Source organism: Nelumbo nucifera, chromosome 3 (assembly GCF_055504915.1).
Source record: "Nelumbo nucifera cultivar China Antique chromosome 3, China Antique-T2T, whole genome shotgun sequence".
Taxonomy (NCBI): domain Eukaryota; kingdom Viridiplantae; phylum Streptophyta; class Magnoliopsida; order Proteales; family Nelumbonaceae; genus Nelumbo; species Nelumbo nucifera.
In genome coordinates this window covers 84,451,225-84,477,954 of record NC_142651.1, presented here as the reverse complement: position 1 = coordinate 84,477,954, position 26,730 = coordinate 84,451,225, and the positions used below count along the sequence as shown (strand labels likewise).

Genomic DNA, 26,730 nt, shown 5'->3' with positions numbered 1-26,730 from the left:
GCAGTGGCGGTTGCGCCTGATTTGGTAGAGGCCCATTATAAAAGGACCACAGCCCCCAAGGGGCCAAGGTAATCCCAATCTCTGTGCTTTCTACATTCCTAGCTTCTTCCATACTCTCCATTTTCTTACAGAACTCTAACTTAAGCATCGGAGTGTTCCCACCGGGCGAGATTCCTGAGGATTCTTCATCTCATCCTTCTCCTCAGGTACCCTCCATCGCCAATTAGGAGCCAAGTTTCAGCCGGCTAGGAGTGGCCGGATCGCGCAACATCATTAAGAATGCCTCAAGTATAGGAAGAGGAATCCAATTCTGTTAATGCAAGAGGGAGATCAGAGAAACTGCATTTATATGTTTGATAAATCAAGAATGGTAAAATGAATGGAGCCCCTATTCTATTGAATGCAACATAAATATGAAAGAGAGTGTGTACAGATGTGTTTAATTACAAAGAAAAAAATGGAAGGGGCGGAACCTCTATTATGGTAAAAGCTAAAAGGATAATATAGTAACTAGTTTGTTACAAAGAAGGGGACAAAGATAGTAATTAAATTGCATTGGGCAGAAATGTAATTAAAAACAAAATGGAAGCCTGGCCCTTGGTTGGGAAACAGGTCCAATCCATAAAACTTACTGATCTACCCATTAGGAAAAATATCACAAGAATGCATAGGTACAGATTTAAGATTTTGATAGGTCTAAGCCCATGGACAAGGATGGGTTCAAGTTTTGGGCAAGATTTTGATAGGCTTTAGCTTTATTCATGGCATCTTGTCCAATAGCTGAGTCTTTAGCCAGCATGCTTGCAACAACATCCTGAGCTTTACTGACATATATCCATCCATTTCTAGAATTGCTTTTAGTTAGTGACAGAGATAGAAATATACATTCACAAGATTAACAGCAAAAACAAAAAAGAAAAGCAAGAAAATCAAGGTGCTCATGTTGGGCATGTATCATGTCTGGTATAGGTGTCATGCCACCACAAAACAGTCCTTACAGTTTATTCCCACATGCAAAATGAATATAGACTTTAATTGTTGAGCACAAGCAAAATCTGTATAGGAATTTTATTGGTACCTCAGCATTTGGTACAGGGTTTCCCTCTGAAGCTACAGTTGCAGTACTGTCCAAAGTATGGGCAGGTTTTAGGAGTTGCAGTACTGTCCACAGTTTTATCTTTCCCCTTACTGAGAGTGACTACCCAATGTTAAAACATTAAAAGCCTAGAGATGGTTTCTACCACTCAAGTATATATTTTCACCACCATTTTTATTAAAGCCAATCTATATAAGTTCTCCATACCTAAATCTATATAAGCTCTAGTTAGCCACTCATCTTTCTTACAAATTCCCCTCTTAGGGAATCAGACCCCAGAAAAGCTGAGTTCTAGTTTCTCCTTGTTTTGCAAGTCCGTCAGCCATGTTATTGGCAGATTTAGGAACCCAGAAAAGCTTGATAATTAGATAAGAATGGTCAATATTAGTTACTGATTGATCAGAGGTTTAAATACAAGGCTGGTGGATTACATGATAAGTACATTGGCTAGATAACTCTATCTGAGATTGAGTTTGTGATAAACAATAACTCTAGAGGATATCCTTATCATGAATTACAACTCATGCATGATTCATGCAAAGGTGACGTGAGTGCGTGAGATTCTAAATCGCCCCCTTAAGCGATGCCGTGCTAGCCATGGAGAGCTTGTCACGTAGGAAAGAGAAGCGTCGAACATGAAGGGGCTTGGTGAAAATATCTGTCGTTTGATCAACGGTGGAGAGGAATCTGATCTCGAGGAGCCAATGTTGAACTTTGTCCTATACAAAGTGATAATCTAGCTCGACATGCTTGCTACGAGAGTGTTGAACGGGATTGGAAGCTAGGTAGATGGCACCGATATTGTCACACCACAAGGCTGGAGAAGATGTGGATGAGAAGCCCATTTCATGAAGGAGCATCTGAATCCATACCAGTTTGGCTGCAAGGATGGCAAGGGACATGTACTCCGCTTCAGTGCTGGACCTGGAGACGGTGGAGTGCTTCTTGGAGGACCAGGATATGAGGTTGGGCCCATAGTAGATGCAATAACTGTTGTGAGACCGTCAGTCATCATGGGACCTGGCCCAATCCGAATCACTATAGCCATGAAGCCGAGTCGAGGGAGAGCAACGAATATGAAGCCCAAGGGTGTAGGTGTGCTTGATGTAGCGTAGGATACACTTGGCAGCAGCCCAATGGTTAACCATGGGCTTGGACATGAACTGGGCCACCTTGTTCACAGAGAAAGCTAGGTCCGGCCAAGTTACGGTCAGGTACTGTAAAGTGCCAACCGTGCTTCGGTACAATGTTAGATCATCAAAGATGTCCGAATCATCCAGGGAGAATTTAGTAGTAGCTGCCATAGGAGTGGTGCACGGTTTAGCATCTGCCATGTGAGTGCAATGAAGAAGATCTAAGGCATACTTGGACTGAGAGAGAATCATGCCATCGGCGGTGGGCTGAGACTTAGAAACAAGAGCCTGAATGAACTGATCAACAAGAGCGGGGCTGGAGCTAGTGATGATGATATCATCAATGTAGACGAGCACCAAAGTGATGTCACGAGGGGTGTGATGAATGAACAGTGAGGCGTCAGCCTTGGACTCAATGAAATCATGAGTGACTAAAAAATTGTGGAGCCGAGTGAACCAGGCTTGTGGAGCCTGTCGTAAGCCGTATAGAGAGCGATGTAATCTGCAGACATGATCGGGGTAGGATGGATGCTGAAGACCGGGTGGCTGACTCATGTAGGCTTCCTCGGTTAAGTAGCCATGAAGGAACGCATTGTTGACATCCAACTGACGGATAGACCAGGACTTGGACGTGGCAATGGAGAGAACCAACCTGATTGTGCACAGTTTAGCAACCAGGCTGAAAGTGTCTGAAAAGTCAATCCCCCCTTGTTGATGATACCCTTTGGCAACGAGACGTGCTTTGTATTGTTCAATGATACCATCAATGCGAAGCTTAATTTTGAAGACCCAACGGCAACCCACAATATTTTTGTCTTGAGGCGGAGGAACAAGAGTCCAAGTTTGGTTCTGAACCAGTGCAGAGAACTTGGTATTCATGGCATCACGCCACTTCGGATCACGCGCAGCTTGAGTAAAGCAAGTGGGCTCAACATCAGTGGTAACCGAAGTGAGAGCGTATCTGGGATTTGGTTTGAACACCCCAGATTTTGAGCGGGTCTGCATACCATGAGTAGGAGCGGAAGTAGAGGCCGAAGAATCCGTCGGATCTGGATCTAGAGGTGCAGAAGGAGCGGCAGTGCTGGACTACATCATGGAAGACTCGAGGGAGTCCATAGGAGAGTGGGCTGAGGGAGAGAGAGAATGGGCCGGTGAAGAGACTGTAGTGGGCTGAGAGATGAGCGGTGTTGCAGTAGTAGTGATCTAATGGCATGGGGCCAGAACAGGTGGCGGACCCAATATAGAGGGCATGTCCTGAGAGCATGAAGCCATGCGGTGTGGAGAGGACCCATTGTTGTAAGAGAAAGACGTCTCATTGAAGACCACATCATCAACACACACAGAAACCAACCCTTTCGGAAGATGAAAACCCTAGATGGAGGGAAATCTCTCTCCTCCCCACGCCTCCCAACAGAAAGAAAAGTGAATCGATCACTCCGAGAGGCTTAGAAAATTCCAGAAACCAAACCGCCCTCTTCAGAAAATCAATAGAAAACTAACAATACATGGGCACCCAAGATCAGATAAAAAACAAAGAGTCCAACTTTTCTGGGACTCTTCCCCGTACTCCAGTTGTTCCTGATTTTGATGCCAAACAGTAGATCACCTTCCTGATGTCTAGATCTTACCAAAAACTGCAAGAAGTGGGCAGTCTATAGTAGATCGCTCAGCCCTTTACTACTTCATGCAGTCGGTTGATCTAGGGCTGCATGAGAATGCTTCAAGAAACCCTAGCCGATGCTCTGGTACCAAGTAGGAATTTGCTGAATTAAAAAATATGAAAGAATGTAGTTTCTTGAAGAGAGAAGGAGAAGAAGAGAAGAAGAGAAGAAGAGAAGTTGAAAAGAAAAGAGAGCAATAATCTGGCCGCCCCCTTCACTTATTATTTATACTAAAATAATAGAATAGTACAAAGACAACTATGCCCTGATAGGGCGGCAAAACATAAAACAGCATATATAACACTCAAAAACATAATAAAATTTGGACTCACATAACTATTGTGGTCCCCACCTCCTATCTAACAACTAACATAAAACATTTACTTAGAAAAACATCATAAAACTAATTAATCTTCAACAATTTCATTTCTGATTAATGAAAGTTTCTTTTTATTGATAAAAAAAATATCATCTTATCTAGTAAAAGGGAGTCTAATTGGGTGGAATTTGAAGTTGGTACTGAGATTATTTGAACATATTTCAATTTTGAAGGTTAATTTAGACGAGAGTTGTGTTGTTGGAGATAATCTAGAGTATAGGGTGGTTGAATAGTTGGCAGGTTGTTTAGGGCGTTCAATAGCTAGTTGGCCATTGAGATACTTAGACTTACCTCTAAGAACTAGCCCCAAGGAAAATAGATTATAGGACCACCCTACTTTAGAAAAATTCTCCAAGAAGCTAGTAGTGTGGAAGAGGGAGAATTACACTAATCAAATCCACCCTATCTAATGTACTTGTAGAAGGTCATGAGAGGTTTTCTTTGGGATCCGGGGGAAGGAAAGAGAGATAATTTGATTAAATGGGATGTTATCAATAAAGCCAAAGAATATAGGGTTGTAAGAATAGGGAGAGTAATGTGGCTTTGTTGGGAGAATGGTTATGGAGATTTTCTTTGAAGGAAGCGGGGAAGATTTGACATAAGGTAGTGGCAAGCATTCATGGAATGGAGCATAATAACTGGGATGCTGGATTATCTATAAGGGCTACACTTGCATATACTTGGAAGGTAATCCACTGTATCATTCCTACCTTTCTCTCTTTTATCAGGTATGAAGTTCATTTGGGGAATAATATCAGCTTTCTGAAACATTTGTAGTCAGGGAGTCTACTCTCAAAGACTCGTTTCCCTCTCTTTTCAATCTTTCTCACTTATAAGAATGATCCTATGTCTAAGTTTTTCTGCCCTTATTTATCTCCAAATTGGTTTAATTGGAATTTGGATTCTAAGTTATACAATGGGAAGGAAGCGGGGAAGATTTGACATAAGGTAGTGGCAAGCATTCATGGAATGGAGCATAATAACTGGGATGCTGGATTATCTATAAGGGCTACACTTGCATATACTTGGAAGGTAATCCACTGTTATCATTCCTACCTTTCTCTCTTTTATCAGGTATGAAGTTCATTTGGGGAATAATATCAGCTTTCTGAAACATTGTAGTCAGGGAGTCTACTCTCAAAGACTCGTTTCCTTCTCTATTCAATCTTTCTCACTTATAAGAATGATCCTATGTCTAAGTTTTTCTGCCCTTCTTTATCTTCAAATTGGTTTAACTGGAATTTGGATTCTAAGTTATGCAATGGGATGAATTTCTTGGTCATTTTAGAAAAGCTTTTTATGGATCCCTCAAAACTGGACAGTTGGGTTTGAATGCTTGGTCCTTGTTGCTCCTTTTCTTGTGCCTCCTTTATGGTTTTGGCTCTCCTTCCTCTCCTTGCTCAGCCTCTTCTTGTTCAAGAGGTGTGGTGTAAGCCTATTCCGCCTAGGCACCTAGGGTTCAGGCTTTTGTTGGGAATTGGTTTGTGAAAGCATTAACACAATGGATGTTCTACAAAGAAGAAGACCTTTCTAGTGTCTTTCTCCTAATTGATGTGTTTTTTTGCAATGCTTGTGATGAAACTATCATTTACTAATCTCATGTCGATAGTTGAAAATCACACATGCAATAATCTGAAATAAAAAGAAGAAAAAGAAAGAAGAAGATGGAAGAGGAAGTGACAGAGGAAGAAGGTGGAAAGAAAAGAGAAGAAAGAAGAGAGAGTTCGATCCTCTCTTCAGTCCCCTAATCTTATCTTTTATTCACCTAATTCTAATATGAACAAGTGTACCCTTAGTAGTGCGGCCAACACTAAAGACAATAAAAATAGGCCGATAACTAAAGGCCCATTACTCATAAACATTAAAAATAAATATAACTAATGAAAGTAAAGAAACTAAGGCTCATTTGGCCCATCTTCTTTACACTCCACCTCAAGCTAAGCATAGATATCAATCATGCCTAGCTTACTTACACAGTGCTGTAACTTTGCCTTAAGGACACCCTTGGTTAGAACATTTGCTAGCTGTTGCTTTGAGGCGATGAAAGGAAGGCAAACTTCTCCAGAAGCCACCATTTCCCTTATAAAATGTCGGTCTACTTCAATATGCTTTGTCCTATAATGTTGAATTGGATTGTGAGCTATGTTAATCACAGCCTAGTTATCACAGTACAACATTAAGGGCTTATCATGTGCAATACCCATCTCTTCTAGAAGAGACCTAAGCCATAACAACTCTGAAACTCCATGTACCATTGCCCTATACTCTGCCTCATTTGAAGATTTGGCTACTACTGATTGTTTCTTACTTTTCCAGGAGACAATATTCCTAACAACCAAGGCACAATAACCCGATGTAGACCTCCTATCATCAATATTACCAGCCTAGTTGGCATCAATATAAGCCTCTAACTTCATGTGTCTATGCTTGGAGCAGAGGATACCATTTCCTGGAGTTCCCTTCAAGTAACATAGAACTCGTTTTGCAACAGCCATATGTGTGTCTCTAGGAGCATGCATAAATTGACTAATCACACTGACAACATATGAAATATCTGGCCGTGTCAAGCAAAGATATAATAACTTCCCCAAAAGTCTCTAGAACACTCCCCTGTCTGCCAACAACTCACCATCATTAGTTGAAAGTTTATGATTGGCATCAATAGGTGTAGAAGTAGGTTTGGCACCAAGTTTCCCAATCTCTGTGAGAAGATCTAACACATACTTCCATTGGGAGATGAAGATGCCATCTTTAAACTTGGCAACTTCAACTCCCCTAAATCTTTAATTTCAAATTCTGAGTTAAGGAAAGTTTTGAGTGCCTGGACTTCTTCTATATCACTCATTGTAACCACAATATCATCAACATAAACAATAAGGTAACTTGAGTACCTCTCCTCTTAACAAACAGGTATTGGTTAGACTGTGTCTGTGTATAGCCAAACTTAACAAGTGCTTCTCTGAATCTGTCAAACCAAGCTTGTGGGGATTGCTTGAGGCCATAAAGGGATATCTTCAACTTGTATACCTTTTTCCTTGCACTTCTTTATCATACATACCTAGGGGAAGGGGCATATAAACCTCTTCAATCAAATCTTCATTTAAGAAATCATTCTTAACATCAAATTGATGTAATGGCCAATCATGATTGCCAAGGACAATAGAACTCTCACTGTGGTCATCTTTGCAACTAGTGAGAAGGTCTCCAATCAAATCCATATACTTGAGTGTACCCACTGGCTATTAGCCGGGCCTTATACCTCTCAATGGTGCCATCAACATGATACTTGATGGTGAACACCCACTTACATCCCATTGGTTCCTTTCCATGAGGCAAATCCACAATATCTAATGTATTATTTTTACGTTGTACTTCTATTTTAGTTTTCATAGCCTCCTTCCATTTTGGCTTAGACAAGGCCTCTGTAACCGACTTGGGTATGGGCTGAGAAGAAATAGAGGCTAAGAAGGAATAATAAGATGGGGACAACAAACTATAAGATAGGTGTTTGGAAATATAGTGTGTTGTACAGTTCCTCTTTCCTTTTCTCACAGCTATAGGTAGGTCCAAGTCTGGGAAGGGAGGTTCTAGGGCAGGTGGTGAAGGACTTGTCCTCTCTTTTGGAGTTGGGAGTGTTTGAGGCTTAACTATAGATGGGGGAACCGGTGTTTTAAAAGCGCAAGGCGCAAAAAAGGCTTAAGGGCCATTTTGCGCCTGAGGCGCAAGTCGCAAGGCGAGGCATGCGCCTTTTTGAGGCAAGGCACACAATTTAAAAAAATGCAAAAAATTCGAAAGAAATGCAAAAAATTCAAAAAAAATATAAAACATAATATTAATAAAAATATTAACTTAAGTTTTAAAAAACCTATTATCTAAAATTAAATATACATAAATATAATATGTAAAGCATATTCAAATGAGAATTTAAAAATGAAATCAAACATATAAAACATTTTCAAGCATATAAAACCCACAATCTCTTTTTTTTTCTCAATTGCATCAAGTAGCTGATGTGATATATTACATTCCTAATTCTACGAGCCGCCTTTGTGCCACACCCCTCAAGGCAAGCCCAAACAAGTCCATGTTAGGGTCTTAAATTCTTAGATTTCACACAAAAAATAATAATTTTATAGTTTAAATTGCTTTTAAGAAGATATTTTATTAAGATGAATGAATGGACAACATTACCAAATAGGGGGTTCTTGAAGCTTCGGTGAGCGAGCGATGGACTTGTTTGGGCTGGCCTCAAGGGGCATGGCACGGGGGTCTGGGGGTGGAGCCCCCGGCCCAGTGGCCAGACTCAAAAAAAGGGAAAAAGCGACAAATTTTCAAAAGGCGCATGCCTAGGATAAGGTGCAAGGCGCACCAGGCGTAATCCTTTTGAATGGGTTGCGCCTAGGACCTGGGTTAGGCGCCTACCTTAAAATGCGCCTCGCCTGAGGCGCGCCTTTTAAATCACTGGGGGGGACAACTTGTTCATGTTGTAGCTTTTGTTTTTGGTACCACCTCTAAACAATAGGATGAGTAATGGAAACTAGAGGACTAGCAGGTGGAGGAGGAGCGGGAATGGATGAACTAGGAGACGAAGATTATATCACTGAGACAGAAGAAACCCTAAGGGATTCAACCCCAAGGTCAATAGGAGACAATAGAGGAATTGGTGAAGCAAACAACTCAATGGGATGCTCCCTTTCAGGAGAATGACCATGAAAAGGAAGTGACTCTGCAAAGGTGACATCCATGGAGACAAAATGAGTGCCATTGGTGGGATCAAAACAACAATAACCCTTTTGTGTGGAGGCATATCCTAGAAAAATGCACTTTTGAGCCTTGGTGTTCAATCTTGTGTCTTTGAGAGCTAGGAACATGAACATAGCATGTGCAACCAAAGATGCACAAAGGAATAGGAAACGTTTCACCCTTAGGGAACAAGACAACAAAGGGAGGTTTAAATCCCAAGACTTGAGAAGGCATGCAACTAATAAGATAGGTAACTATCATAACTGCATCACCCCAAAATCTCACTGGAACATGGGAGGAAAAAAGAATGCTTTTGGCTACTTCAACAACATGTCAATTCTTTCTCTCTATCACTCCATTATGTTCTGGAGTAAGGGGACAAAAACTCTGATGTATAACCCCAAACCTCTCAAAATGTAAACTTGACAACTCACATGACTCACAATATAAACTTGACAACTTAGTTTCTTTAAAAGGAGCTGGAAACAAAAGACTAAATGGAGAAAAGAAATATGACCCAACGATAATGACATAACCGAATATGATTGACTGACTCAACAAAATAAAAGAAATATGACCTAAACGATAATGACATAACAAAATATGATTGACTAACTTTGACACATTAGAACCAAAAGTAGCTGTCTGAGGTGATACTTGACTTTGTCTAGGCATGTCTGTAAAGGGACTGGGCCGAATGGGTCCTAACAGCCTCTCTTGTAATATCTTTTATTTTATGTTGATGGGCCACACTTAATGGGCCTGTTATTTATTCTTGTTTATTTCCTTTATGTAACTGCCAAGCTGGCCGCCCACTTAAGGGCACACTCGTCATCATTAATTTTTTAGATCTTAATAAAATAGGGTTAGAGGAGAATGGAGAATTAATTCGACTCCTTCTTCTCTTACCTCTTCTCTTTGCCATCTTCTTCTCTTATACAGTTTTTCAGATCTGTTTTATTCTACTAATCACTGAATTTAAACTTGATATTAGAGGACTGATTTACATCTTGGTATCAGAGCAGGTTTAGTTCCTCTTCCTTCTTTTTCTTTGTTCCTGTACACTCTAAAATCAAGAGTGTATGGAGAGATAGGTTCTCTATAGTATAGAGAATCACTTGCCTAGCTGGTAGAAGGGTTTGGAGAGTTTAGTTCTGGCTAGATTTTGCCAAGAAGTGTTGTTGTTCTGCTGCTGCCCGAAACCCTAGCCGACTAGAGATTTTCGAGGTTACCAGGAAAGGTGAAGCTCGGGTGTGGCGCTCTGTGCTTGGAAGGTGTCTTGTGACTGCTAAAGAAGGGCGGTTCAGGTTTGGAAGAGTTTGGGTTAGTCTGGTAGGTGCGGCAGCATCTTCTCTCTTCCTCCCATCTGCTGGACGGAGCAAAACCTAGTTTTTCAAGCACCCAAGTTCTGGTTTGGCTTCAAGTAAGTTTACATAGTCAAATTTTTTTGTTCTTTGATTTCCGTTTGATTAATGGAGACATACGGAAGTGAGTTCAAGCAGGTGCCGGTTTCTGGACCTGCCTCAGTAGATTCCGTTTTGACTGGTGTGACCACAATTAAGCTAGATGGGACGAACTATCTTGCTTGGGCACAGTCTATAAAAATCTATGTTTGTAGTAGAGGAAAACTCGGGTATCTCACAAGCAGTAAGGTGAAACCCGAAGAGACAGACCCTAAATTTGAAAAATGGATGCAAGAGAACTACACTGTTATAGGATGGTTGGTTAACTCTATGCAACCCCATATAAGCCAGCACTATCTCTGGATGTCTTCGACCAAGGAGATATGGGACAGTGTAACTGAGACCTACTCATAGAAACTAAATGTAGCCAGAGCGTACAAATTGAAAAGTGATGTGAAAAACCTGAGACAGGGGGAGAAGAGTGTGGCAATCTACTACTCTATACTAAAATCCCTATGGCAGGAAATTGATGTTATGGAGACAGTGGTATGGGAGAGTATGCTGAAATGTATAGAAAGCTGGTGGAGAGAAACAGGGTGTTTGAGTTTCTCACTGGACTCAACCTTGAGTTTGATATTATCAGACAGAATATTTTGGCCAGGGATGAGGTTACTCTTTCATAGGCATATGCTATGATAAGTAGTGAGGAGAGTAGGCGGCAGGTTCAGTTGTAGAGTCCACATACAAAACATTTTGCACATGCGAGAATGAAACCAAAGGGCCCTACTGAGAAGAGAGAACAGGTGTGTGAATATTGCAAGAAACCACGACATATAAAGGATACCTGCTGGAAGCTTCATCCTGGACTTCTCCCTGATAGGTTTAAGAACAATAATAACCCTAAGAAGGGCAGTCAGGTGGGAAAACCCAAGACTACTAATGCTGCTATAGTACCTGAAGGGGAAAGTAAGGAGAGTGAAGAGAAATCAACCATTGAACAGTTGGCTGCAATGAAGCTAGATTTTGAGAAGTATGGGAGACTCCTAAATCACTTGGAAGCTATAGTTTCTTCAGCTCACCCTTCCAACAGTACATCATCCTCATTGGCTTTTGCTCACTCAGGTACTCGTGCTTCTGCAAATCATGCTTCAGCTTCAGGTAATCATAAAATCCCTTGGATTATCGATTCCGGTGCATCAGACCATATGACCAGTCTATCTAACCTTTTTTGCTCATATCACCTTCTCTCTGGGAAAGAGAAAATATCCCTTGCCGATGGGTCCCTTGCCCCCATCTCTGGTAAAGGTGATATAAAGACCTCTGACACCCTGTTCTTATCTTCTGTTCTTCATGTCCCTAAGCTTAACACAAACCTCTTATCTGTTAGTAGCTTAACAAAGTCCATGAATTGCAGCATAACTTTCTTTCCCACTCATTGTGTTTTTCAGGACTTGCAGTCTCAGAGGATGATTGGGAGTGGCCATGAGGCGAACGGAATATACTTGCTGGACACACTAGATCAAGCTTTGGGACCACCTCATGGAGTTGCCTTAGAGTTAGTCGTGTAAGAGTCTGTTAACAAAATTTTATTATGTCATTTTCGGTTTGGTCACTTGCCTTTTTCTGCTTTGAGTCATCTGTTCCCAGATATGTTTAAAGGAGTGTCTTTATCGAGTCTTCATTGTGAATCATGTGAGCTGGCAAAGCATTGTAGACATTCCTATTCAATTAGCAATAAAAGATCACTTTCTCCTTTCCATATTGTTCACTCTGATGTGTGGGGGCCATATCACATGCCAACCATGGGGGGTTACAGGTACTTTATCCTTTTTATTGATGATTATTCACGTTACACTTGGGTTTATCTCATGAAATCCAGGGATGAAGTACCAGCTATTGTGAAAAATTTTCATGAACTCATCCTCACCCAGTTTAATACTCGTATCGAAATATTCCGCTCTGACAATGCTAAGGAGTATTTTGAGAGGACCCTCTCCACCTATCTTGAAACTTTTGGGGTTATTCATCAAAGTTCTTGTTCCTACACTCCACAACAAAACGGGGTGGTGGAAAGAAAGAACAGGCATGTGGTTGAGGTTGCTAGATCCCTCTTGTTTGCATCCCATGTTCCTGTAAAGTTTTGGGGAGATGCTGTTCTTATTGCTACCTTTTTGATCAACCGTATGCCCTCCCGGGTCCTTGGATTTAAAACTCCTTTTAGTCTTCTCTTTCCGGATGATGATCTCTTTTCTCTTCCTCTCCGTGTGTTTGGGTGTACTTGCTATGTGCATATTCATAGTCACCAAAGGCACAAGTTTGAACGTAAGGCTCATAAGTGTGTGTTTCTGGGATATGCTTCCACACAGAAGGGTTATTGCTGTTTTGATCCAGTTCGTGGCACCCGCTTTGTATCTCGGGATGTCACCTTTGCCGAGTTGACTCCCTTCTTTAGTATTCCTCCTAAGGGGGAGAAATCTGATGAGCCCTTTGCTGTATCTCCAGCCGTTCCTCTTCCCATCCCTTGTGAGTCCGATCATGGGGTGTCCACCTCTTCCACTGGACCTACCTCTGATATCCCAGCTCCTCCTCCTCCTTCTGCTTCTGCTCTCCAAAGGTGGTACCAAAGGCAGAGATTCAGACATGTGTAGGTTGTTTCCACTCCTTCAGAAGAGCATCTTGCCACTCCCATCATTCCAGAGGAAACAGGTTAGCCCTCTACTAACCCATCTCTGACTGTCCCAAACCTTGACCTTCCTATTGCTCTTCGCAAGGGCAAGCGGAAGTGTACAGCCCATTGTATCACCAAACTTGCTTTCTTGCCTTTGTGTCTTCCCATGTGATACCCAGGTCTGTACCGGAAGCATTATCTCAAGCTGAATGGAGGGATGCTATGATGACTGAACTTGATGCATTGCATAAGAACCATACTTGGGATATTGTGGACTTGCCAGAAGGGAAGGAACCAGTGGGTTGTAAATGGGTGTTTACCATTAAGTATCACTCTGATGGCTCTGTTGAGAGATTTAAGGCTCGGTTGGTTGCTAAGGGTTACACCCAAATGTATGGCATTGACTATCTTGAGACATTTGCTCCTGTTGCTAAGATGACTTCAGTCAGGGTTTTACTTTCTCTAGCAGCTACTTTTGACTGGCCCCTACACCAGTTTGATGTTAAAAATGCCTTCCTGAATGGAGACCTGCATGAAGAGGTCTCTATGTCTCTACCTTTAGGAGTGTATGGGAAAGAAATGAAAGGCAAAGTGTGTAAACTACACAGATCTATTTATGGTCTCAAACAATCTCCTCGGGCTTGGTTTGAGAGATTTCGGGCTGCTCTTGTCTCATTTGGCTACATTCAAACACAATCTGATCATACACTATTCTTGAAGAAAAATGACTCTGGTGACCTTCTTGATTGTTTATGTTGATGACATTGTGGTCACGGGTAATGACATTGAAGAGGCCAGAAAACTAAAAGGATTTCTCAACTCTGAATTTGAAATCAAAGACTTGGGAGATCTTCGGTATTTCTTGGTTATTGAAGTTGCTCGATCTAAGGATGATATCTTCCTATCTCAGTGCAAATATGTCCATGATCTTCTTGCTGAAACTGGTAAACTTGGTGCTAAACCCATCTCCACTCCTAGTGATCCTAATTATAAGCTTTCTGCCACAGATGGTAAACCTTTGCCTGATAAGGGAGTGTTTCAGAGACTGCTTGGGAAGTTGTTATACCTTTGCATGACTCGGCCAGATATTTCCTATGCAGTAAGTGTTATTAGTCAGTTTATGCGTTCTCCTAGAGATACTCATCTAGCTGTTGCAGAAAGGGTTCTGTGCTACTTGAAAGGTACTCCAGGGAAAGGTATTCTGTTTGCTAAGCACGGTCATATGAAGTTGGAAGCCTTTACTGATGCAGATTGGGCAGGATGTATTGATGACAGAAGGTTCACCTTTGGTTATTTTGCTCTGGTTGCTGGGAATATTGCATCTTGGAGGAGTAAGAAACAATTAGTAGTTGCTAGATCCTCAACTGAAGCAGAATACAGGGCAATGGCTCATGGTGTGTCAGAATTACTATGGCTACGATCCCTTCTAGAGGAATTGGGGGTGGACTATGAGAAACCAATGATGCTCTATTGTGACAACCAAGTGCTATCAACATTGCACATAATCCTGTTCAACATGACAAAACTAAGCACATTGAGGTTGATAGGCATTTCATAAGAGAAAGAGTCTCTTCAGGAGAAGTTTGTTTACCATTCATCACATCAGAAGAGCAACTGGCTGATATCTTGACCAAGGGAGTTCCAAGGGGGAAATTGACATACTATATAAGCAAGTTGGGCATGATTGACATCTATGCTCAGCTTGAGGGGGAGTGTAAAGAGACTGAGCCAAATGGGCCCTAACAACCTCTCTTGTAATATCTTTTATTTTATGTTGATGGGCCACACTTAATGGGCCTGTTATTTATTCTTGTTTATTTCCTTTATGTAACTGCCAAGCTGGCCACCCACTTAAGGGCATACTTGTCATCATTAATTTTTTAGATCTTAATAAAATAGGGTTAGAGGAGAATGGAGAATTAATTCGACTCCTTCTCTTACCTCTTCTCCTTGCCATCTTCTTCTCTTATACAGTTATTTAGATATGTTTTATTCTGCTAATCACTGAATTTAAACTTGATATTAGAGGACTGATTTACATCTATGTCCAACAGGTATATCCGATTTGCCTCATGGCCACTCCCTATCACCTTCTGAGATTTCATGTCTTGAAAAACACAATAAGAAGGAAAAAAAAGGTTACATTGCAGTTCACGGATTTTGTCAAATTACTAATTGAAAGTAGCCAATCAAGTTAGTATTTAGTTTAGGAACATGAAGAACTGAGTATAAGGTGAGGGTATCTGAAGCTTTGATGTTTCCCTTGCCAGAGATAGGAGCAAGGGAGCCCATCGGCAAGGTAAGGGAGATCTTGTCTTGGCCAGATAAAAGCTAGTAAGTAGAAAATACACACTAGTCATATGGTCAGATGCACTAGAATCTATTATCCAAGGGATCCTATGATTACCTGAGATAGAAGCATGATTTGTAGTAGCACAAATACCTGAATGGGCATATGCAGAAGAGGAACCATTTCTTGAAGGGGTACTAGCTGCAGTAGTAGACTCTAAGTGGCTGATGACTCGCCCATACTTCTAATACTCAGCTCTAGTAGCTGCAAGCTGTTCCCCCATTGACTTCTCATTACTAGAACCTTTTTCAACCTCATAAAAGGTGGCTACATTGGCATTTCCACTCTCCCCAGTCCTACTCTTCTTAGCATTATTGCTGTTCTTGAATCTAGGAGGTATGAGCTCTGGATGTAGCTTCCAACATGTATTGTTCGTGTACTTGGGTTTCTTGCAATACTTACATACTACATCTTTCTTCTTAGTACCGACCCTTGGCTTCACCCCAACAGTGGCAAAGTGATCTGTTGAGACTTCTGTAACCTGCACCTGTCTTCGACTCTCCTCATTGCTAACCCTGGCATAGGCTTGGGATAAGGTCACTTCATCTCTTGTTAATATGTATGACAATATCATACTTGGGATTGAGTTCAGTGAGGAACTCGAAGACCCAATTTCTCTCCACTAGCTTCCTACGAGTCTTTGCATCTTTGGTACAAACCCATACAATAGTCTCCATCAAGTCAATCTCCTGCTGAAGAGATATCAGCATAGAGAAGTAAACAACCAAAGGTTTCTCCCTTTGTCTTAAATTATTGACATCATTCTTCAACTTGTAGGCCCTAGCAACATTTAACTTTTGGGAATAGGTCTCTGTAACACTATCCCACACCTCTTTTGTAGTCTCCATCCACAAATAGTGCTAATTGATATGAGGTTGCATAGAATTCATTAACCAGCTTACTATATACTTTTCTTGCATCTACCTCTCATAGGTAGGGTTATCCTCCACAGGCTTCTCCTTGGTGTGGCTAGAGAAAGCCTAAGATCTAGTGAACTAGAAAGTGCTGTTGGAAGCCTAATCAATGGTGTGGCTAAAGATTTCTTCCCATCCAAGCGAGGAATAAGGCAAGGAGACCCCCTATCCCTTTCCTATTCACCTTAGTGGTAGAGGTACTAAGCAGACTGGCGGCGAAAGCAGATTTACAGGGTTTGATTAGGGGTTGGACCGTTGGAGGGTAGGTAGAAACTAAGTGGTAGTCTCCCATCTCCAATTTGTTGATGACACAATCTTGTTTTGTGAGGGAGCTGATCCAGAAATGGTTAGAAATTTGAAGACACTGGTTAATAATTTTGTGGGATTGTTAGGTTTGAGGATTAATTGGGGTAGAAGTGGGATTGCAGGAATTAATTTGGATGCAAGGGGCCTGTAGAGGTTTGCTGAAGTACTAGGCTTGCCTTTGGGAGGGAACCCTAGATGTGATGGATTTTGGAAGCTGGTGGAAAGGTTTGCTAGGAAATTAGCCTTGTGGAAATGGAATTTCATCTCTTTGGGTGGAAGAATTACTCTGATAAGAGCCACTTTGGCAAATCTTCCAATTTATTTCCTTTCAATCTTTCGCATCCCAACTAGGATAGTAGGACAATTAGAAAAGTACATAAGGGACTTCTTGTGGGAATTGAGAGAGGAAAAAAGGGACCATCTTGTAAAATGGGAACAAGTTAGCAAACCCAAGGAAGAAGGGGGCCTAGGGTTAGGGAATATTGTCTTTGGAAACATTGCCCCTACTTGGTAAATGGTTATGGAGATTTCCTTTTGAGAGCGAAAGGCTGCGGTACAAGGTAATGGTAAGCATTAATGGGTTGGAAGGTAATGGCTGGGTTGCAAAAATTGCTCCCCACACCTCCTTAGCTTCTCCATGGAAGGCAATTCATGATGTTTACCCAATCTTTATTAACTCCGTCAGGTTTGATGTGGGAAGGGGTGACAAAATTCGATTCTGGGAGGATTTGTGGGTGGGGGAATTTCCGCTTAAGGATCTCTTTCCTGATCTCTTTGGCATTTCTCAACTTAAAGGAGAACCCATATCAATAATAGGAACACCTTCTCCAAATGGATTAAATTGGAACCTTGGGTTCAGAAGAGGGTTAAGGGATTTTGGGTGTTCTTCTTTGATACACTTACTTGATACCTTAAGGAAGATCTTGCTAGACTCCTCCCTTGAGGATTCCAGAATTTGGACGTTATCTCCAGATGGCCTTTGTACTTGTTCTTCCTTCTTTAAGTTACTTGCCTCCTCTAACCATCAAGGGGTGAACTTCCCAGTGAAAGAAATTTGGAGTAAGCCTATCCCACTTAAAATTCAAGCTTTCTGCTGGGAATTTTTTCTTGGAAAGGTAAATACTTGTGATATGTTACAGAAAAGAAGGCCTTCTATGTGCCTTTCTCTTCACATGTGCTTCTTGTGTAGGGATAGTGGTGAGACCCTATCCCATCTACTAACCTCCTGTTCCTTTGTGCTTAAATTCTGGGAGTTTTTCAATTCTTTCTTTGGGTGCAGGTGGGGCCCCCTCAAGATGTGGTGGGTCTGTTCAATCCTAACTTCTTGAGGCAACTTAAGAAAAGGGGGAAAGTGCTTTGGAGGGCCACTAAGGCAGCAATTTGCTGGGTGGTGTGGGAAGAGAGGAATAGTAGAATCTTCTTGCAGAAGAGTAGGACCTTGGAGGAAGTGATAGACACTACAAAAATAGGTAGCTTTTTGGGCGAAGACCTTAGACATCTTCAAAACTTTCTCAGTAACAGACTTATCAAGGGCCTGAACTGAAGTAACACATTCATCGAGAGTAAAAAGACAGTTTGTATGGAGTGGGAAGCCCCAACGGGTAATAAAGTAAAACTAAACTTCGATGGGAGTTCCCTCTAAAACCTGGGTACGGCTGGAATAGGAGGGGTCATCAGAAACTCAGAGAGGAGGATTGTGGCATTTTATTCAGGGCCAATTGGTTTGAGAAACTCTTTGAAGGCTGAACTGTTTGCTCTTTTGCAAGGTCTCAGACTAGCTAAACAATTGGGTTTTAGAATGATTGAGGTGGAAGGAGACTCACAAGTGGTCATCTCATGGGCAAAATCTAACAGGCATATCCCGTGGGCCCTACAGGACATGCTAAGAGAAGTGGAAAAGCTAGCAAGAGATTTAGAGGTTGAATTCAAATGTATTAGGAGTGCAAATGGGTTAACTGACTCCTGAGCAAAACAAGGGGTCATGAGGCAACAATTCTTTTGGGCATCCATGTAACTTGGGTTATAAAGGGATTGACACTACAGACAATCAAGTTGTATTAATCATTCCTACTTTTAATTTAATAAAATAGATTTACTTTTGCTGATAAAAAAGGTGATAATCAACTGTCTAAAGAATGGGGAAAAGCTTTATGGACATTTGGAAATGAGATGAAGAAATATAGGTGACTGACAAGAAACATGCAGGTGAAAGTATGATGGGTTCCAAGGTCAGCTAACTCTTGGGCTGATCAGTTTTCCAAGCAAGGGATGAATAGGAATCAATTATTTTGGGCAAACTTGTAAATATCATAATGGGGAGAGATAGCATGGCTATGCTCTCAGATTTGTACTAAAGATGTATATTTTCTGTTTATATTAATGAAAAATATAGTCTTATTTCTGATCAGAAAAAAAATTGACAATGAGCCAGGTGTGCTGCACTTGTGTTCAAATGAGTTGCACCCTACAAAGTGAACCTTGCCTATGAGCCAAGGTGCACCTACTGAAATGTCACTCACAATATTGATTTTATATTTACTCTGAATTTGTGACTATTGCCTTGTATCCACTAATCAACCCATCTTATTTAAGCTGCTGAATGATGCTTGGGTTGAGATGCTTTAATGAAGAAGATATCCATATGGCTATACTAATTTAAAAATAAAGTAAACGGAAGGCTTTGTTCTGTTACTTTCTTCGAGGTGCACATAATAACCTGTGTTCATTTTTTTTCTACTAGTTGATAAGGATACACTTGCGGACTCAACAACTTGGCTGGACACGGGAAAAGGTAACTTATCTTCATTTTTAACTCCGTATTTATGTTCTTAACCATCTATTTTTGCAGACAAAAATATTGGACTTTGTTGTGCAACATAGGCAAGTATATTTGATGAAACATTGTGATTGGGAAAGGTGTGCTGGTGTGTGGCATGTGCTGTTTGTAAATTAAAAGAAAAAAATTATAAAATAGAGAGGACAAAGGACAAGTACTCGAGACTCCCATGACTCTAGTTTATAGCCTTATTTTCTCTAAACTCCCCATCAAGTGGAGCATAGATATCTTAAATGCACAACTTGTCAAAAACGCTTTCATGACTGGGAATGGGCAGTGTGTTGGAGTTCTTACATCTGTTGGAGGACCAGAAAATGAGAGTTCACTGATGATGAATGGGTTTGGAAATGGGAGAGCAGTGGTACCTTCTCAGTCAGGTCATTTGCCAGAAACATGAGAACAACCAAAAGCTTTATGTTCCCTAGCAATCTGATCTGGAGATCTCTTGTGCCTTCAACAGTTGGCTTCCTGATCTGGTCTGCAGCACTTGGCAAATCCCTGAGGACAGCTTACAAAGAAGAATGAAGATTCAGGATCAAGCCTGTGATCTGTGCAGACAGGACCTGGAAAGTGTCGATTATCTTTTCATACATTGTTAAGTGGTTTACCACCTCTGGATGCACTTCTTCAGGGCAGTCAATCTTAGGTGGACCCTGCAGCTGTAATTGGAAAGGAACGAAAAGATATTCAAAAACTCGAACAAGAAGACTGATTGAGTCGAAGTCAAGTAAGGGTTGGGTTTTTGTTTTTGGGTCTTTTGTTGGGGGTCGGTTGTGGGCGCGTAAGGGAATCAATTTTTGTGCTATGAAGATCGGTGTTTTTCAACCTATTTTTGTATTGTTTATGTGTAATTTGGAAGGGGTTTGGTTTTGAGGGATTGGCCATGAGTGGTCTGGCTGGTTTTCATCTTGTTGGGTGTTTTCTTGCTTGTTTCTTTCTCCTCTGGTGATTGCTTATCACCTTTCCTTGTATCCTCTTTTGTTTTAATAAAATTTTTCTTTATCTTCAAAAAAAAAATGAAAAACAAATTCAGGGCAGTGGAAGACCTCATTATTCATTAGTATCTCCATTGGCAAAATTGGATCTTGGGATTCTGCCACCAAGGAGTTTTCCCAACAGTCCAAGTTGCAGCCTTTTATTTCAGTGGATCTGAGGAATATTTCAGTTGTATCTGCCTTGGGGGTTATTGCTCCCATGTGTGGAGCTATCCCGGTTGGCCTGTTGTACTATTTGCTTTCTGCTAATATAAATAAAATTTTACCTTATCTTTTTCCAAAAAAAAAAAATCTGTAACTTTGATTTTGTACTGCCTTTGATCAAAAAGTTTGCTATTGATTTTCAGTTCTCACATATGGCAGATATGTGAATGGTGAAAATAGCTGGAAGCATACACCTGGAAATGCACAAATGTTGTGCTTTATAAAGTGTTGGAAGCATACACCTGGAAACGCACAAATGTGTAAAGGTTCTACAGGAATGGTGAAAATAGCTTCAGGTGTCTGCCATTAGCCTAGAGGTTCTTAGAAAGGTGTACACCTATGTTGTGCTTTATAAAGGAAACACAATCCTCATATACTCTTACTTTTAAGCTAATTGTTATAGGAAAATATTATAAGTAGAAGTCGGGTTACCATTTCATTGTGTTCCCTTTACATATTAACATAATCTATAGGAGAAAAACTCTTTAAACTTGTTATAATATTTTTTTTTTGTTTATTATAATATTCGTAAAAAGTATTATAAACAGAAATTGAGTCATCATTGCTTTATTTGCTTTCAATGCTTTACATTCATTTTAAAGAAAGAGAAGTTCTGATAGAGATTAGAAGGAGCCAAATACATCTTAAATGCCACTTTGAGTGGAATTGAAGCTGGGAAGATGGGATTCAGATGCCTGAAGAAGGATCTATAGATAGTGGAGGGAGGGAGGGGGGGAGGTGAGAAGATGGAATTCAGATGCCTGAAGAAGGATCTAGCTAAGAAGATTCCAGATCCATCCAATGGGAGGGAGGGAGGGAGGATAGTGAGTTATAGCTGAAGAAGGATCTAGCTGGGAAGATTTGTTCATGCTGCATGTTGGAGAAGAGTGCTGAAGATAGAAGCAAAGAATTTTGTGCTCGAGAGTTATAGAACACAGCATTGAAGGTTAGGGAAACTAATATGTCAGAGGAAGACAAAAAGGCAGAAAAAAATGAATTGAAGGAAAAGGAAGATAATGTTAAAATTCGGGTTATGACAGGTAAAGGAGGTATATTCAGAACCATAGCAAATTGGGAGAGAAGCGACTGGCACTAAATTGGAAGAAAATAGCCGAAACTATAATCAAGGACTTGCAGTTAAAGGGGGGGGGGGGTTGATAATAGCTCCCTTTGAAAAGCAGAAAGCTCTGCTGGAATTAGTAGAAGATGTGGTAGATGTAACTGCATTGAATGTTGCCGGAGAATCTGGCAACTTCACAATGGCAAAATGGAGCCCATATCTAATGAGAAAAGTTGTACTATAGAAGATTAAGGAAATCCCAAGGAAAATACTAGTTGCAGGTGATCAACTGGTTTACTCAGTCTGGTTGACCACTGCCATTGAAGCTACAACCTGGAGAGCTGCTAGAAGGTAGGAAGATGAAAGGTTTGAAGAAGAGTTCCTACATGGCAGAGGCCAAAAGGATGAAGCTAAAGTAATTGGAAGTTACGTAGAAACAGTAAAACAAATACTGGGTAGAGGAAAATGCAAGGGCACAGGGGAAGAAATGCAGTCCAAGGAAAGGAGGGGATTTGGCGCATGTTGGGTCTTACGCTGAGGCAGTGACTGGTGGAACTTGGCATGTGGAGCAGGCCCAATTTCAAAATTTGAAAAAGAATATGGATCAACAAATCAGTGGTCCAGCCTTGAACCAGACTGAAATTCTTGGGTCAAACAAGTCACATGTCACTATAAGTGACCATATGAAGAATAAAAATGGGCTTGGATCTGTCCCTTTGAGGCCCACAGGCGAAATATAACTGAGTTTGAAGCTGGGCCCAACTCTTGGGCCTCAAGAAGTCTCAGCATGTAACCAACTTAAAGGGCATGTGACTACAACTGGAGGCCTGATGATAGACAACAAAGTCTGTCTATCATATTCCTCCTCATTTAAGTCAGGGGTCCTTGGAGGCCGATGCAAGCAGATGGGGCAGCAAACTCTGATGTAAAGGGTACCTCCTAGCAAAGGGAAGAAGATTAATTCTCCTGAAATCCGTAACCCAAGATTTAGCAGGTGCAGTAGCAAAGGGAAAGAGTGACATCAAGATGAAGACTCAGAGTTCGACAGTAGAAGCAGCGATTGCGACTCAGATTCCTATGAATACTTGAGCATGGGTAGCATCGATCAAACTATGAGGATTGGTATGAATGAAGCAAAGGGTTTCAACATAGAAGAGCTGTTTCTGGAAGAAAAAGAAGAGAGCCTGACAGGAAGCTGGGTCGGCAGTGTGCTTAGTCGAAGTTGAACAGGTTGCCTCTACTCCTATCACAAGGAATTTACCTCCAAACTCTCAGCAAGGACAGGGAGCACAGAAAGTGAGACAAGAGGATATCGGGAATGTTTGCATCAGGTAACAGAGAAGGGTGTAGTAGAAAAGGTTTCTGGTTCAAACAGAGTTGTTATCATTCCCACCCCTACTTTACAACAGCCCAATTTAGGGGATAGGTCTGATGCCTTGACTTCCAAACAGGGGTATTCTGATTCCTTGGAACTTGCTCAACCCACACCGAATCCGGGTATGTGTGTCCCTTCAGTGTTGGTTATTAATATGTGTGCTTTGCCTGAAACAGGTACACCAGCTACCCAACCCAAAGGATTGAGGAGGGAGGAAGAAGGTGCAATAGTAAGCCTAATTGAAAGGATAGTAGAAGAAGGGAGAGGGTTGGAAGCAGAATGAATGAAGGGAGATGTAGAGAGGGACTTCAAAAGAAAGGAAGAAATAGTTGAGGAGAATAATCAAGAATCTGATAGGGATAGAAAAGAAGGGAAAGGAGAAAGATAAGGCTAACACAGCTGCAAGAGAGGACATACAATGTCAGAAGGCTCACAAGGTGGATGGGAATCAGAAGGTGAAAATGTACTCTAGGAAGGGTGAAGAAAAAAGGAAAAAGAGGAAGAAGGAAAAGTCAGAAGTTGAGAGGTTAATCTCTGATGTGGAGGGTGATATTGAATTTAGTGGGTGGGGAGGTAGAAGGAAACAACCCAAGTAGGGTAGTGAGAAAAGGAAGAGAGTTTTAGCTCAAAGGTGAAAGAATGAGAATAATCAGTTCGAATGTAAAAGGACTAGGGAGTGCATGGAAAATGAGGGTAATAAAGGATTTATTAAAAAGAGAGAATCCTAATGTCGTGTTGTTGCAAGAGACTAAACTAGTAGAATTGGATAGAAGGTGGATTAGGAGTTTGTGGAGATCAAGGGGTGTAAGATGGATTGAGGCACCGCCTTGGGGGGCTTCAAGGGGTATAGTGACTTTGTGGAAGGACGAAGTCTTGGAATCAATGGGGAGCTAATTGGCAAATATTCTGTATTGGGTAAAGTTTAAGAATGTGGAGGATGGATTGACTTGGGTGTTCACTAACGTATATGGACCAAATAATTATAGAGAGAGGAATGAAATGTGGGAACTGTATGCAATTTGGTGTTTGTGGGAGGGTGCTTGGTGTTTGGGCTAGGACTTCAACGTGATAAGGTTCTCCAATGAAACTTCTATTCCCTATCATTCAATCACCACTAGTATGAGGAAATTTAATGAATTCATAGACATGTGTGAATTGAAGGAGATTCCTCTTTTGCAGTCTAGGTTCACTTGGTCCAACTTTTAGGAAAACTCATTGTGTTCATAACTGAATAGGATTGTCTTCAACATATAGGATGGGAAGATCATCGAGAAAGTTTGGTGTCTAGAGTGTTTCCTAGAGTTACTTCAGATCAGCATCTCATTAGATTAGGTTCAAAAAATTTTTTGCATGGTCTTATGCCCTTTAGATTCAAAAATATGTGGTTGATACATCTGGATTTTGTTCGCAAGGTGGAGGAATGGTGGAAGGACTTTGGGGGGGGGGGGTAAGATGGGAGGGAATAAAATTCCACAAAAAAATTGCAAAGATTGAGATCTAAAATAAAGAAGTGGAATAGGGAACATAATGGAAGAATACCTCAAATTGAAGAATTGGATGAAGTGGAAATGGAGAGAAACCTTAATGTAGAAGAAAGGGAGTTCAGATGGAAGTTGAAAAAGGAACTAGAGGAAGTCATTAATAGGGAGGAAATCTGCTAGAGACAAGAATCAAGACATAAATGGATCAAAGAAGGGGATGGCAATGCAAAAGTCTTTCATGCGATGGCCAATGGTAGAAAGCGTAAGAACTTTGTGGCTAGGTTGGAAGTAAACGGGGAAGTGATGTCTAATGAGGATGAGATAGATCAGATTTTGTGGACCTTTTCAAATCCTTTTACAGAAGACCTTTGGGGGTGAAAAAATGAATTTAGAAAGATTAGAATGGCCTTTACTAGAAGAGGAGGTATCGAGGTGGCTAGAAAGGATTGTGAAGAAGAAATAAAAAGAGCAGGTTTTTTATTTTTTTTATGGACAGATCTAAAACATAAAGTCCTGATGGCTTTACAATGGTTTTCTATTAGGATTGTTGGGAAGTGTTGAAAGATGAGTTATTTGAAGTCTTTAAAGAATTCTCGAATACACATATTGTCAGCCCTAGAGTTAATGCAACTTTCCTGGCTTTAATTAAAAAAAAGAACTTGATGCCAACTAACCCAAGGATTTCTGACCCTTTACTTTGGTGACTAGTATCTAAAAACTAATTGCTAAGGTCTTGTCTTTGAGGATTAAAGTAGTACTTCCCTTCCTCATCAGTTAGTTTCAAGGAGCGTTTGTTCAAGGGAACAAATAATTGGCCAAATCCTAATAGCCAATGAATGTGTAGAGGAAATGAAGAGATCTAGGAAGGAAGGTTTTGTTTGCAAATTGGACCTAGAAAAGGCATACGACTTGGTGGACCAAAAATTCTTATTAGAGGTGATGTGACAACATGGGCTTGGGGAGTTCCAATTGGGTGTTTGGTTGTATTTAGTCTTGTCATTTTTCTATCCTTGTTAATGGATTGGTGAAAGACTTCTTCCCAGCTTGTAGAGGACTATAAAAAGGTGATCCTCTCTTGCTCTTTCTTTTTTATTTTAGTGGCGGATGTGTATAATAGATTCCTCTCTAAGGCTGATAGGGAATATGATTTTAGGGGTTGGAGAGTGGGCAGAAACAATGTTCCAATTACTCACCTCCAATTTGCAGACAATATAGGAGATACTAAGAGGGTGAGGAGATTAGAAGAATTGATCAAGAAGTTTGAAAGGATGTCAAATTTGAAAATCAACTTAGATAAGAGTTGCATAGCAAGGATTAACATGGAGAACAATGCCTTAATTTGGTAGGGGGTTGCTTAGAGTGTCTTATCGCCCCTTGGCCTTTGACCTACTTAGGTCATCCCCTAGGTGTGAACATTAAGGAAAGTAGATTTTGGAACCCAATTATAGAAAGATGTGAAAGGGGATTGATTGCTTGGAAGAGGAATTATATATCATTGGGAGGTAGGATCACCCTAATATGATCAACTTTGGCTAACCTACCAATCTACTTCTCAATGTTTAGGATTCTACCAAGGGATGAGAAGAAATTAGAAAAAGTCATGAGGGATTACCTTTGGGAGCCGGAAGTGGCCAAAAAAGATCACTTAATTAATTGGGAGATTGTGTGTGAGAAATAAGAATATGCTCTCTTAGGGAAGTGGTTATGGAGATGGCCATTAGAGAGGGAAAACTTGTGGCACAAGGTGGTGGACAATATTCATGGGAGGTTGGAGAGTGGATGGGATGATGGTGTATCATGTCAAGCTACTTTTGGTAGCACCTTGGAAAGCAATCCATAGCATTATTCCTCATTTCCTTAGGTTTATCAGGTATGGTGTCAGTTGTCTGTTTAGGGAATTTAATTCGATTTTGGGAAGACATTTGGTTTGGTGACCGGCCTCTAAAGGACTTGTTTCCTTCTTTGTAAGTTTGTATTCCATTTCCTTGTACAAAAATGAGTGTATCTCAAAATTTTTAACCCCTCCTATTTTGCCTTTGAGTCATAATTGGGATTTTGGGTTTCGAAGGGGATTGAAGGATGAAGAAGTCACATGCTTGTCAGAGCTTTTTTTTCTTCTTGAAGGA

General features: G+C 40.9%; 1 protein-coding gene across 3 annotated transcripts in view; it reads left to right on the top strand.

The window, feature by feature from the left end:
* Window positions 1-26,730, top strand: part of CAND3 (tobamovirus multiplication protein) — a 94,673-nt gene that overhangs the window by 10,024 nt on the left and 57,919 nt on the right. For 2 of the 3 annotated variants that reach the window (XM_010243018.3, XM_010243020.2), the window contains one exon: window positions 19,394-19,444. In XM_010243018.3, coding sequence (XP_010241320.1) covers window positions 19,394-19,444 — 51 coding nt within the window. Of the gene's footprint in view, window positions 1-19,084; window positions 19,148-19,393; window positions 19,445-26,730 lie in introns of all 3 variants that reach the window. The other variant, XM_088900950.1, reaches the window with a different exon arrangement.